At 47.4% G+C, this 14,992-nt stretch overlaps 1 protein-coding gene across 1 annotated transcript in view; it reads left to right on the forward strand.

Moving 5' to 3' along the window:
* DNAH2 (dynein axonemal heavy chain 2) overlaps positions 1-14,992 on the forward strand; it is a 1,666,550-nt gene that overhangs the window by 543,563 nt on the left and 1,107,995 nt on the right. The window contains exon 23 of the mRNA XM_069218683.1: positions 9,645-9,819. Coding sequence (XP_069074784.1) covers positions 9,645-9,819 — 175 coding nt within the window. The remainder of the gene's footprint in view (positions 1-9,644; positions 9,820-14,992) is intronic.

The following is a 14,992-nucleotide window of genomic DNA, read 5'->3' on the forward strand; positions in this document are numbered from 1 at the left end:
CCAGTCAAAAAATGTGTAGAGGAACTATGACCTCTTTCTCTGGCGGAACAGTAAATATTATTCAGAATATTAAAAGATTCATAGCAAGAGTTCATCAACACCATTCAGCACTCAAAGTTCATTCAGGTCATTAACAACGGGAGGAGGTAATAAAAGGTTCTCTTCCAGGGGATCCTCATCAATAGTCATAAACATTGAATATTCCCGCCCTTGGGCGGGGACCCCGGAGCATATATAAAATACACATATATACAGTATGAAATATGCACAAAAAATATATATAGCATTTTTAGTTGACAAATTTTCATACTAAACTCATATATACACGTGTAAAACAGCAATGCAGACTATAATCATAAACAAGCTAAAATGCTTTATTTCTATGGATTTTTTTTTTTTTTTTTTTAATTGTTCTCAAAATTACAATAAGAGAAAAAATATCTATTAAAACCACACCACTGAGCCCAGGGAAATCAGCAGTAGTAATCATCAGAGAAAAAAGATAAAAAACTACGTTGAAAAACACTAGAGCATTCTTAGCCAATAGGCTGCATGCAGGTTAACACAGGAGAACCATAAAAACTTTGGCACCGTGCCTTTAAGACCCTGAGCACCTCCAGTATCCCACCATGCCTCAGGAGTGAAGGAGAGGTGACAGTTGGTTCACAGTTAGGTCAGTTCTTTTTTCCGGCTTCTTCTGAGAGGATCCTGGAGCATTGAGCTCTCAGTTTTTCTGAGTTTTCCTCAGAAAAATACTTTAGAACAGCGTTTTTTCCTACTTTACTCAACATCTAACATCATTGTCTGAGTTTGGAAGTTTTTTCCTGACAGAAAAATGCCTTCACTTTTTGTGAAATGCCCTTCCTGTGAGAAGAAGAAGGCCCAGTCAGATCCACACACTCCATGTATTGTGTGCTTGCCTCAGAGTCACTGCCCTGACACTTGCAAACACTGCAAGAACATGTCAAAGAGGACTCTGAAGGACAGAGAAAAGATCAGGCTTCATGGGCTTCACGAGAGGCAGAAAACATCATCCTCTTCGCTTCCCAGGCAGCCAACAAGCCACTCTCAGGAGAGACAGGCTAGATCAACGTCAGCAGGTAGGAAGATACCTGTTTGTTCCCCGTCGACGTCGTCGCTGCCACCATCTCACCGCCATAGATCGACGTCGACGGCGACCCGACCGACGTCGAAGGATAAGGCGTCGAGAGAACATGGCCATCGCAGAGGCATATCTCCGTCGACGGCAACCCGCTGATCGACGTCGAGTCATCACCGGTGTGCCCATTCGCCGCCGAAGGCCTTGCACCCCTCGACGTCAAGAGAGACGACGTCGAAATTGCCCCAGCGGCGAGGACCCCTGCCGTCGGCCACCCACCGCTCGACGTCGAGGCACACGACGGTGAGCAGGTCGCGGTCCAGAGATCGCCGTTCGACATCAAGACACTCAACGTCGAGACACTCAACGTCGAGACGGGAACAACCGGCGGCGCTCCCTTCGACGTCATTACGGCTGTCGACGTCGACACAGGTTTTACCTGTCTTCCAAGGAGCAGAACATCGGCTTCCGCCAGCAGATAAGACCACTCCATCTCCAGTGGTCTCCATAAGGAGTGGTTCATCTCGGTCGAGAGCGGCATCGTCGGGGCATGTCTCACCCATCAATTTGTCACCACGATGGTTGGAGAGCCTTAACAGACCAATGGCCTCCCCCGATTCACAGTATTCTCGGATGTACTCTCCTACTGCCCCTCTCCCGAGAACACCATCACCGATAGTGCGGGCAGGACGGGCTCGTTCTGCCTCTCTCCAGCCGACCACGAGGCCTGAGCGCTCTGCTACAGCGTCTCGCAGCAGGTCACGTTCCCAGCGACGATCTAGGTCACGATCAAGACACAGAAGGTCGCCCTCTTGGTCATCGTCAGGGTCATCCGTCAGACGATACTCCCCCACCTTAACAGATTCTCCACCAGCTAGGGTTTCACCGGTGGACGACATCACTACTTTTAATGAGGTGCTTGTCAGGGGAGCACAGAAGCTAAACATAGAGGTTCCAGAACCATCAACCTCCTCATCAGTCATTTTTGAGACTCTACAGCATAGAGCAGTTTCGAAAAAGCTACTGCCGCTAGTGCCTGGTCTGTTGCAGCCAACTATGGACACCTTTTTAGCGCCAGCCACCCTCAAATCGGCTCCTGCTAGGATTTTGAAAAAATATAAAGCGCCTGAACAAGATCCTTTATTTCTAAGAACAGATCCGCCGCCGGACTCGGTCATAATGGCCGCAGCCCGAAAAACTCACTCAGTGGCATCATCCTCCACGGTTCCACCAGACAAAGAGAGCAGACATCTAGACTCTCTGGGGAGAAAAATGTGCGGCACGGCGGCATCTATGATGAAGGTCTCCAGCGCGTCTGCACTCCTAGGCAGATGTGACCGTTCACTGTGGGACTCTCTCAACAGGTTCACAGAAAAATTACCTAGAAAGGACAGGTAGGACTTCCAAGAGATCCTTCAAGAGGGATGTCTGGTCTCCAACCAGGTCATCAGCGCAGCGGCAGATGGGGCAGACTTAGCTGCACATGGGTACGCACATGGGATCTGTGCAAGAAGGTCTTCATGGTTGAGACTGACTGGATTAAAACAGGAAGCACAACAGCGCATCCTAAATCTTCCATTCAATGGGAACTCGCTGTTTGGTACCCATACGGACGAAGAAATGGCGCGCATGAAGATGGAAGTGGACACCATGAGGGCAGTAGGCCTGGAGAGGAAGAAGGACTTCCGGCGAAGGTATAGACCGTATGACAGGCGCCCTTTCCAGCAGAGGGTTCAAACCCCTCGCTGGTCCCAGAGGCCACAGCAGAGGCAAGGACGCCCGCTTTTTCAGTCTCGTAGGGCCACAAGGGAACAAGGGTCAAGTAGACCACAACAGTCCACACCCAAAACGCCGACCAAGCAATGAGGACTCGCTTCCCTTAACACTGTGCACCACTCTGGTGGGGGGAAGTATCACAGACTTTATTCACCAGTGGCGTTCTATCACAAAAGACAAATGGGTGCTCAACATTGTCGAGAATGGCTACTCTCTTCTTTTCCGTCAACCTCCACCGCACTTGCCACCAACCAAATGCAATCCGTCTCACGTCAGCTTATTGCGCAAAGATGCTCTCGCCCTTTTACGAAAGAAGGCAATAGAAAAGGTTCCACTCGCGCACAGAGGGAAGGGGGTTTACTCCCGTTATTTTCTGGTGGCGAAAAAAGGCCGAGAGGGCGTTTTCAGACCAATTCTGGACTTACGGCTTCTGAACAAGTACATAAGAAAGCAAAAGTTCAGGATGCTGGCTCTTCACCAGATTTTCCCTCAGCTACATCAGGGAGACTGGATGAGCTCCATCGACCTGCAGGATGCATACTTTCACATCCCGATAATTCCCAAGCATCGGAAATTCCTGCGCTTCCAGATAGCCTCACAGCACTATCAGTTCAAAGTGCTACCATTCGGCCTGAAATCTGCCCCCGCGTTTTCGCGAAATGTGTGGCAGTGGTAGCGGCACATCTACGAAAACAAAAAATCTTCATTTACCCATACCTAGATGACTGGCTACTGAAAGCCTCCTCTCCGGAGCAGGCGGGAACCCATCGGGACATTGTGCTCAAGGTTTTCGAGTCTCTAGGTCTTCAAGTCAACTACCAAAAGTCCACCTTGATTCCAACGCAGAACCTCCACTACATGGGAGCAATACTAAACACAGAGCTCCAAAGAGTGTGTCCTTCGGAGGAACGACTATTATCAATAAAGAAATAGTCTCAAGACCTGTTAAAATCTGACGCATCTACGGCCCGTCAGGTGACATCTCTGCTGGGCTCCATGGCATCATGCATTTTCATTGTCCCGAATGCCAGGCTACATATGAGGCCCCTCCAAGAGGCGTTGGAAAACAACTGGAGCCAAAGGACAGGTCGCTGGGAGGACAGAGTGCGGCTGCCGATAGCAGCATGTCAGTCATTACAATGGTGGATGCACAGACCTCACCTATCAGTAGGGGCTCCATTTCACCAGGTAATTCCATCCGACACTCTGGTAACGGATGCGTCTCTTCAGGGATGGGGAGCTCATCTAGGTCCCCTTCAAGCTCAGGGCCTGTGGTCCGACAACGAAAGGAAGTACCACATCAATCTGCTGGAGCTCAGAGCGCTCCATCTGGCTCTCAAGTCTTTTGCTCCATCGATTCAGGGGAAATCTCTCCTAATACAAACGGACAATACAACCACAATGTATTATTTGAACAGACAAGGGGGAACGAGATCCCTACCCCTATCTCGGGAGTCCCAAACAATCTGGCACTGGCTCCTGGCCAGGGGAATGTCGCTTACAGCGGTTCACCTACCAGGTCAACAAAACGTGGAAGCAGATTTCCTGAGCAGACACCTAGAGGACGCCCACGATTGGGTCCTACACGGCGAAGTCATCGAAGACATCTTCGCTCAATGGGGTCGGCCTCAATTGGATCTCTTCGCAGACGAGGTAAACAAGAAATGCCCAGACTTCGCGTCCAGGTTCTACCGTCCGGGATCTCGAGGGAATGCCCTGTTGATCGACTGGTCAGGGATATTTCTCTACGCTTTTCCGCCGATCCCCCTCTTACCGGCAGTGATCAACAAACTTTACAGATCCAGCACCAGAATGATTCTCATAGCTCCGCAATGGCCCCGTCAGTTCTGGTACACAGATCTCCTCAACCTATCGAAACAACCTCACAAGAGTCTGCCGTGCAGACCAGATCTTCTGAGCAGGATGGAGGGCAGGGTACTACACCCCAACCTACCCTCTCTGAGCTTGACAGCATGGCTCCTGAATTCCTGCAGTATGGGCACCTAGGGCTCTCGCAGGAGTGCATGAACATCTTGAAGGAGTCCAGACGACCTTCCACGCGGCATTCTTACGCGTTTAAGTGGAAGAGGCTCTACATATGGTGCTGTCAGCAAGGTCAGAATCCCATACAGGCTCAGGAGGAGGTCATACTGTCTTACTTACTCCATCTGGCAAAATCCGGTCTGCAGGTATCATCTATTAAGGTACATTTATCTGCCATTACAGCTTATCGTAAATCACCTTCTCAGGAATCCTTCTTTACGAAACCAGTAGTGAAGGATTTCTTAGAAGGTTTGAAAAAGGTTTTTCCGCCCATTCGGAAACCCTCCCCTCCATGGGAGCTGAACATAGTACTGTCAAAACTTATGGGCCCTCCTTTCGAACCTATACACAAAGCCTCTTTGCAACACCTTACGTGGAAGACGGCTTTTTTGGTAGCCATTACTTCCGCAAGGAGGGTCAGTGAAATTCAGGCTTTGTCCTCCAAAGAACCGTACACAGTCTTTCACGACAATAGAGTAGTTCTGAGAACTCACCCATCATTCCTACCGAAGGTGGTGTCAGAATTCCACATCAATCAGACTATTTCTCTACCAACTTTCTTCCCCAATCCGGAGACTCCGGCGGAGAAAGCGTTGCACTCCCTAGATCTGAAAAGAGTGCTAAAATTTTATTTGGATAAAATAAGGTTGATTAGACATTCCAACCACTTGTTTATAAATTATGGTCATTTAAGAACAGGAGAGGCAGCATCTAAACGAACCATATCAAGATGGATAGTTTCTTGTATTGTTAATGCATACCAGTTGGCTAACAAACAACTACTTGCTAGACCTAAAGCACACTCCACAAGAGGAAAAGCGGCTACTGCTGCCCTCCTTAATAATGTTCCAATATCTGAAATTTGTAAGGCTGCTACATGGAAGTCTGTACATACATTTACTAGACATTACTGTTTGGACTCAGATGCAAGAGCAGACGCCCAAGTGGGGCAAGCCTCTCTAAGAAATGTGTTTGCATGATACGTATCTATTCCTGCACTTCTATTGGACAGTCCGCAGAGTCAAGGGATGGGCTTGCTACTCTATTCAATGTTTATGACTATTGATGAGGATCCCCTGGAAGAGAAGGATAAGTTACTTACCTGTAAATCCTAGTTCTCTTCCAGGGGTATCCTCATCAAAGTCATAAACAACACACCCTCCTCCCCGGACGCACGTCTCCTAGAAGTGCAGGACACACTATCTTTCGAATCGGCTACACAGCTTGTCACTGTAAAAAAGTACTGACCTAACTGTGAACCAACTGTCACCTCTCCTTCACCCCTGAGGCATGGTGGGATACTGGAGGTGCTCAGGGTCTTAAAGGCACGGTGCCAAAGTTTTTATGGTTCTCCTGTGTTAACCTGCATGCAGCCTATTGGCTAAGAATGCTCTAGTGTTTTTCAATGTAGTTTTTTTATCTTTTTTATCTGATGATTACTACTGCTGATTTCCCTGGGCTCAGTGGTGTGGTTTTAATAGATATTTTTTCTCTTATTGTAATTTTGAGAACAATAAAAAAAATTAAAAAAAATAACTCCATAGAAATAAAGCATTTTAGCCTGTTTATGATTATAGTCTGCATTGCTGTTTTACACATGTATATATGAGTTTAGTATGAAAATTTGTCAACTAAAAATGCTATATATATTTTTCGTGCATATTTCATACTGTATATATGTGTATTTTATATATGCTCCGGGGTCCCCGCACAAGGGCGGGAATATTCAATGTTTTTGACTTTGATGAGGATACCCCTGGAAGAGAACTGGGATTTACAGGTAAGTAACTTATCCTTCTTTGGCTGGAGGCATGACACACTGCCAAAGATGGCAAATGCAGTTTGAGTGAACTCCACCTCGCACCCTGTTTCTACCCTTTAAACTCACACTCTTCACCTTGTCCCTGACCCTGCTGCATCAAAGATGTGACAGCAGAGTCAAGGTCATTGTGAACTGGTGCCCAGGTCCCGATTTGGCCCCCAAGGACTTCTTGGATGCCTCAGGGCCTGACAGGGCTCAAGGCTGAGAGCCAGGTCTGGAGGAGGAGCCATGGGGAGAGATTTCTGTGCTCCAGATGTCGCGGAATGCATTGTTGGGGGCACACAGGCCTACTAAGCATACCCGCCCCACTGATTGATGCGGGGTCTCTCCTCCCCTCTTCTGTATCCTGATCGCTGGACCTTCAGGGACTACTGCTGGGACTGTCGACTGCAGCAAGTGACTTAAACATGTTTGTGGCCCTCTGGCCTGCCTTGAGGACACCTGGAGTTTCAGGGGAAGGGGGGATTCTGCAGGAAAAGATGATGGAGCTCTCTTCACCTTGGTGGAGGGGGGTCCCTATGTGAGGGTTGTATTGTCTCCCCCCTCATCCCCCTCCACACACACACACACTAACTGCACTACCTGACATTGATGAAATCTAGCTGGAGTGAGGATGACCCTGCCACATATGTGAGCTGTGTGGCAACCTGGGAGGAAGGTGCAGATTTGAAGACTTGCACCCACTTTGCCCAACTGATTGTACCCTTGACCGGTCACTGCAGATACAGAGGCTCTAGCTGGATATTGAGCCCAGGGGAGATCTACATGAAGGGAGGCCAGAAACAACCGACTGACCGGGCCAGATGGCCTGGAGGAAACAAAATGCTGTGGGAGGGGAGTGTACTGGAGATCCCAAGATGTTGCAATTTCCACATAGGCAGAGGCACCTCTGGCTACTCATTTTTAAATCTAATTTTTATAAATGCATTTTTAAAGCCTCATTCTCCACCACTGATTGCTGGAGGGGAGCGCTGGACTACCGCTGACGCCCAAAAAAACTTTAGTCATGCAGTAATTGACTACATCGCACCTCGCATCCTGTATACCAGTAAGTTCTTACCCCCAGGCAATTTTAATTTCCATTGAGACAACATTGAGGACATAAGCGTGGCCCAACTTCTTGCAGATGTGGAGCCTTTGGGGCTACAACAAATAGTGACAGAACCAACATATAAGGGGCAAACCTTTGACCTTATTTTTACCGACTCCACGGAAGTAAAAATTGAATATCCATTTCTATCACGTGATCAGACCATTACGTGATCAAATTTCATATTCCACGTAATAAAGTGCCTGCTAAACCCAATAAAGAGGCTAACAGATCAAGACGTCAATAAAAGATGGTATCACTCATTTCATTTTCCCAGATCTTTATGCCTATCACAAGTATCTCGCACACAGATTTTAATTATGCTTTAGTCGCATAGCATGACTCCCTTACGCAAACATTTGATCAAATCACTCGCTTAAAAAAATATTCCAACCACTTCTTCCAGAAGCCAATCCCCCTTATATACAGAATTTGAGCTTGGAAAAATCAAAATGCTGTGTGAGTGCTGTGGTATTGTGAGTGCTTTACACTCCTCCTCAATGAGACTTGGCTGCTTACCACAGCTACCACTAGAGTGTCTTGGCTTCCTAGACACTGGCTTACCAACTAATAGGGGTTGACTGGACCTGGTATAAGATGCAAACACCATAGGTGTCCACCACACACCAGGCCAGCCTTCTACACACAGAAACATTACAAAAGTTGGAAGGACCGGTGCCAGTTAAGTGGAATCCTATTAGATCCATGTGTGCTTATGCCCTGGTCCATCAAGACTGAAGTTTATGGTGATAGGGATACATGGAAAGATCCATAAATGTATTTGTATAGACTGGCATTTTGTTAAAGGTCCCTGTTTCCTTTTACTATTCTAGACTCCAGAATACAGTGCTCATGCAAGCACAAGATGCTGGTGCAGAGACTTCAGAGTTTCAGCCCTACCCCTCAGTGCTCAACGAAAATCATGCCTCCAAAGATTCCTTGCCTCCATAGGGTCCCTGTTGCTTCTGGGATGTCTAGATCTGAGACCTCCAGCCACCCTCACCTTCTAATTTTCAGATCCATTGATCACTCAATGGCGTTCACAAGTTCTACTCCCCACGCAAATCCACTGAGCAGAAATATAATTCAAGCTGTGAGCAATGAACCACACTCAGCAACTTCTTCCCAGTGCACTTGATGCCTCAACAACTAGTGTTTAGGTTAGTTAGCTCTTCAAAAGAGTGCAAGACTGCCTGAAGGAGCACTTCATTGATAGATGAGTATCAGCCAGGCTCAGGTTAGTAGGTATTAACAATCATATATGATGTCCAACGAAAGATCAGGCAATACTTTCACTCTCAACAAGGCTCCTGTCTGCCAATATTCTCCTGTTTCCATTCTGAGACTAGTGAGGTGTGAAATGGGTCAATTTATATTAAAATGCATGAGTACTGAGGTTGGGAAAGAGTGAGACTGCGTAAGTATATAGCACTAGTAATGAATGAATCAGTGAGGCTCTTTTGGCGGGTGAGCTGAACGATAGTGACTACAGAAATTTAGTGATTTGTACAAGATCACTGATGTTGATGAAGTAATACTCTATTAGTGGTCAAAAGCCTAGGGATGGGAATGACTTCAGTCTTCAATGCAAAGAACATAAACAGTGATGTGGGAATAAATTAGTCTTAGTCCAGTGAGTCAGTCAGCAAGATTAGACAATAAATATACAAGTAAAGTGATGTGTTAGTGAGACATGATTGACATGTTTTGTGTTCATTAGTGCTTGTCTGAGAGAGAATGTGTTGATTATTGCAGTGCACACCACACAGACCCTTTTCTGTGCAGTGCTCTCACTGATTATCATTCCTCCTCAGGTGCAGAGCAGGCTACTTTCTCTGAACAGTGTGTGGCTCGCCTTCCAACAGAGCATCATTGACAGCGAAGGGATGCTGAATAAAAACAAAGAAAAGTTTAAGACTGGCCTCATCCACTCTGCAGAGGAGTTCAAGAAAAAAGCTCATGCCATACTGGAAGACTTTGCGACCAATGGTGAGTCAGCCTAGTGATGTGCATATTGCGCCCCTGTGGTCTATCAAAAACCCGCCCAATGATACAGATAGACTGTTAGAGATTAAACCAATGCTCCCAGTGATTCTGAGCAGGAAAAAAAGACAAGAAGAATCCAAACCCCTCTGTTGCTTTTTGAGAAGCCTTTTTTCAACATTTTGTTGAGTTTTTCTTCAAATTTGTCAAGGATGTCATTGAGAAAGGCTGGGTTCAAACTTTGTGGCACCTGTCACTGTGCCATGTCAGTTACAGACCCCCATCTTGTTTGCCTCTGGTTCCTCGAGCAAGACCACGACTCCAAGTCGTGCTCAGACTGTGGGGCCATGGTGCCGAAGGCTTTGAAGGAGCGGTCCCTAAAGCTGCTGGTGGATCGGCAGTCAATGACACCAGCGCATGTTACTCCTAGGAGGTCTTAATCTCGGTCAAGAAGGAGGTCGAGGGACCTCTCAAGGAGCCCCAAGTCCTCTTCGTCCCGTTCGAGGTCCCTGGAAGAACCGGGTAAGAAACACATGAAGAAGAGGAAGTCAGAGAGGACTTCGACTTCATCTAGTCCTTTGGCTGGCTGAAGGAGCGGAGAACATCAGCATTCCCTGCACGGTTCTGTGGAGCCGTTGTCTAGTTCGACTCCGCACCTCCCCCCGTTTCTGTGAGCCAGATTAGCACCCACTCAGATAAGAGTTTTACAAGGCGATGCATCAAGTATTCGAGCAGGCGACCCCTCTGGCGTGCCTTCGGGCCACGCGGGGTCAGAGGAGACCCCAACCAGTTCCACGCCGGAGGCCTTGGTCCCCGGCTCCAGTGTGGTCTCATGGACCTGACTCTGGATCCGGACTGGTGCCGATTGTGCCCAGGCAACCTTCTCCAACGCTAGCCCCGACGCTGATGCTCCCAGCACCAGCCACATTCGGATTCACAGCGATCAGAACCTGGAACGGCATCATCTGATGCTGATTCTGGCACCAACAGCCCCAACAGATGCCAGATCATTGCCTGAGTCATATTTTACACAGCTAGGTATGGGAAAAGAGTGTGAGGGGTCACTGGACCTTTTAGAACACCAGTTGGAAAGAATACTTTGGACTGCTATGAGGAGCTAGCAGAGGCCAGTGGTCTGGACACCTCTATAAATACTGGCTTACTCTCTCCCCCTACTGTGGCTATGGTGGTGCGTAGGGCAGCGGAGATCCTCAACCTCAAAGTGACCTCAGTGGCTGTAAAGACAAACATCTTGAAGGAAGTGCTTCAACCTGGGGCCTCTACCTCAGATCCCCTTCTGGCCTTCATTCAACAAAGCACTTACAGACATTCTGCCGGGAACTTGGTCCAAGCCAAGTACAGGAGCCCCTGTAAAGAGGACAATCGCCCACCACCATCGCCCTGCACTGGGTGACCCTAGCTTCCTCAGCCAACACCTCACCCCGAGAGCTTGGTAGTCCAAGCCTCCAGTTCCGATGGTGCATTCCATTCCACTCCCCCCGGATAGGGAGTCCAAGAGGCTGGAACATCTTGGGAAGATGATATTTTCTCCAGTATTGGATCTTTCATAGATTCACATGCTTGAATCATCCCCGTCGTCGAGGTGGGAGCCTCACGGTAAACTTAAATACATAAAGCAGTAAGTCAGTAAAAGTAAAACCAGTAGGCCCTAGTAGGCCTCATAGGGTATTTTACAGTCTATCCACTTTGTTTTGTGAAAAAGACCCAAACTTCAGTATCAACCAATCAGGATTCAGCCCCTCCCAAACACTCCCAACAGAGGCTGAATTCCCTCAGATTTTCTACCGCACGTCGTGTGAAGGGAGTCTCCCTGAGCTCTGCTCAGTTTTTTCCTTATTTCTGACAGAAGATTATTTTTTCTCTCAGGGAACTAGCCCACAGCTTCACTATGTCTGAAAAGACAAAGAAGTGTCTGTTCAGAGACTGTGACAATGGTGGGAAGAAGAGACTGCATGTTGATGACCCCCACAAGAAGTGTATCTACTGCCTCCATCCAGACCACAAGGTGAGAGACTGCAAAATCTGTCGCACCTTTAGTCAAAAAACCCTTAAAGACCGTGAGGGTAGACTTCTCTTATGGCTGCAAAAGCAAAAAGCCATGGAACATCCTTCCTCAGATGACAGCGAACCGTCATCACATACTTCTCGCCCTCATAAAAGAACAGGTGAGAGAAGTAGAGGGTCTGATGAACCACCTAGGAAGGTGCCCAAAAAGACAAAACAAGTCTCTACTGAAGCGAAAAAGGATGTTTCCCACTCAGAGACATTTAAACATTTGCCAAAAAAGGTTCATTCAGAACCTACGACGCCTTTGCACTGAAAGAGCACCTAAAAAAAGCCATCTCTGTCTCTGTCACCACAGAAAGAGCCAGAAAAACTCTTTTCGGTGAAAAAACAACCATCGACGACCACCCCGTCGACGACAACAGCGACTACAGTATCGTCAACGTTCACAACACCGGTCGCACCGATGATTATGACGTTGTCGCCGTTATCATCGACGACGATAATTACAGCAAATTTTTTTAAGAAAGCTTCGTCGGCAGCCACATCGTCGACAGCGGAGGCCTCCTGGGTTCACCAATCAACCAGGGCACTCCCATCTACGAAGCACCTCTCAATGAGGTTTAAAAAGGCACTGCCGACGACAGCACCTATAGAAGATACGTCGGCGAAACGACCGTTGTCTATAAAGGGCCCGTCGACGAAGGGGCCATCGATGAAGGATCCGTCGACAAAAGACCCGTTAGCAAAGACGCCGTCAATGTCTGAACCGTCGACGAGAGATCCGTCGACGAGGGATCCGTCGACGAGGGAACCGTCGACGAGTGAACCGTCGACGATTATATCGTCAACACAACTAACAGTGTACAAGCCATCCACCTACCTGGATACTTCGCCACACCATTCCTCATACCATCAGGACGACTCTACCAGATTCTTACCCCTTTCACTTATTGATATGGGTGACAAGGCACCCAATATTCTGCTAATTCATACCTCGCCAAGTAAAGTGTTGCCATATCCACCACAACATCTTTTTGAGGATGAGGACGATGATGTATACTCTCAAAACGATGGAATGTTTGGGGCAGCTAGTAGCCCGTCCCAACTCAATGTCAAATGCCAAGAGTTTGATGAAGAGGAGGATCAACATTACCAGCCTAGTTACGCCTCAACATCTTATCCACAGGCAGAACAACCATCGCCCCTCGCTATGCCTAGCACACTGGTAGCAGATCTACAGTATATGTTGAAGGACTACTATAAAAGGTTTCCTCCATCAACTCAGTCCACGCCACCTAGACCTGAGAGCTACCAGACACCTCGTCAGACTCACACTTCTAATTTTTCGGAAACGCCACAGGCTAGTATAAAGATAACTAGCCAAACTCAGGAAGCTTGCCCATCGTCAGACGACGAAAGGGAGGAGGGTGAGTTAAGAGATTCGGCGGCTAGTGAATGGGATGATTATCTCGTCCCCACACCATCTCCACGGCCAGCAGGTCCGGTAGATTCTCCTCCAGAGGACATAGGAGGTTTCCATAATTTAATAGAGAGGGCGGCGAAACGTTTTGGACTTTTTCAAACACCAAGTTACATAGTAACAACGGATGCCTCTCTCGAAGGATGGGGGGCACACTGCCAGGACCTGCAAATCAGTGGAATCTGGAATGTGAAAGACACTCAGCTCCACATCAATTATCTAGAACTCAAGGCAATACACTTAGCTCTAAAAGCTTTCTTGCCAAAAATACAAAATTCAAGCGTCTTAATCAGGACAGACAACACAACCAGCATGTTTTATCTAAACAAGCAAGGAGGCACGTGATCCCTACAACTCTCGCAGCTAGCACAGCAAATTTGGATATGGGCCATCAAGCACAATATTTCACTCAAAGCGGAGCATGTGCCAGGACAAACCAATGTTCTAGCAGACACCCTGAGCAGGATAGTGATTCCTTATCACGAGTGGGAACTAGACCAAAAAACTCTCAACAGTCTTTTTCTATTATGGGGCAAACCGAACCTAAACCTATTTGCCACTCTCGAGAACAAGAAATGCCAGTTCTACGCAAGTTGGCTTCCCCAAAAAGATTTGTGGGGGAATGCGTTTTCGATGAGATGGTCCTGAGTTTATGCCTACGCTTTTCCTCCGATCCCACTCATTCCGAGAGTCATCAACAAACTGAAGGTGGAGGGGTGTCCCCTTCTCCTCATAGCTCCCAGATGGTCCAGACAAGTCTGGTATACAGAGCTCCTCATGCTCTCCGAACGACCACATCTACGACTCAGACGGAGTCCGACTCTTTTAACAATGCACCAGGGACAAGTCAGACACCCGGATCCGTTGTCTCTTCATTTGTCGGCTTGGCTCCTGAATACAATGAATACTTGAATCTCAACATTTCCCAGGAGTGTAGAGACATCTTGGCAAAAGCTAGAGCTGACACTACCAACAAAACCTATAAACTGAAATGGAAGCGTTTTTGTATATGATGTGCAGCAGAAGATATACATCCTTTGTCCTCTACTCCGTAACAGATACTTCCATATCTCCTGCTCCTGGAAAAATCAGGACTTGCATATTCTTCCATTCGGGTACATCTGGCTGCAATCTCCAGATACCGCAGATCTCCAGACAGAGTCTCATTGTGTTCTACAAGAATTGTCAAACAATTCATGAAGGGCCTTTTTCGGGCCTTCCCGCCAGTTAGGAAGCCTCCACCATTATGGTCCCTGAATGTTGTGTTGATGCAGCTCATGAAAGCTCCTTTTGAGCCGATCCACAAGGCTGATCTAAAATTCATTTCATGGAAAACAGCGTTACTGCTAGCTCTTACTTCAGCAAAAAGAGTCAGCGACATTCAGGCTTTCACTGTCAAACAGCCTTTCCTCCAATTCACAAACTCAGGTGTCATCCTGCGAACAAATCCTAAATTCATCCCGAAAGTTCCTTCAACGTTTCACTTGAATGAACCAGTCATCTTAAAAACCTTCTTCCAAATCCGCAAACAATAGCAGAGAAGACGTTACATTCTCTTGATATTAAAAGATGTTTAAAGTTTTATCTACAGAAAACTCAAGCCATCCGCCAATCTGATCAATTATTTGTAGCATTTGGCGGCACAAGAAAGGGACATGCGGTGTCCAAACA

This window comes from Pleurodeles waltl, chromosome 12 (genome assembly GCF_031143425.1).
Source record: "Pleurodeles waltl isolate 20211129_DDA chromosome 12, aPleWal1.hap1.20221129, whole genome shotgun sequence".
Classification (NCBI taxonomy): Eukaryota; Metazoa; Chordata; class Amphibia; order Caudata; family Salamandridae; genus Pleurodeles; species Pleurodeles waltl.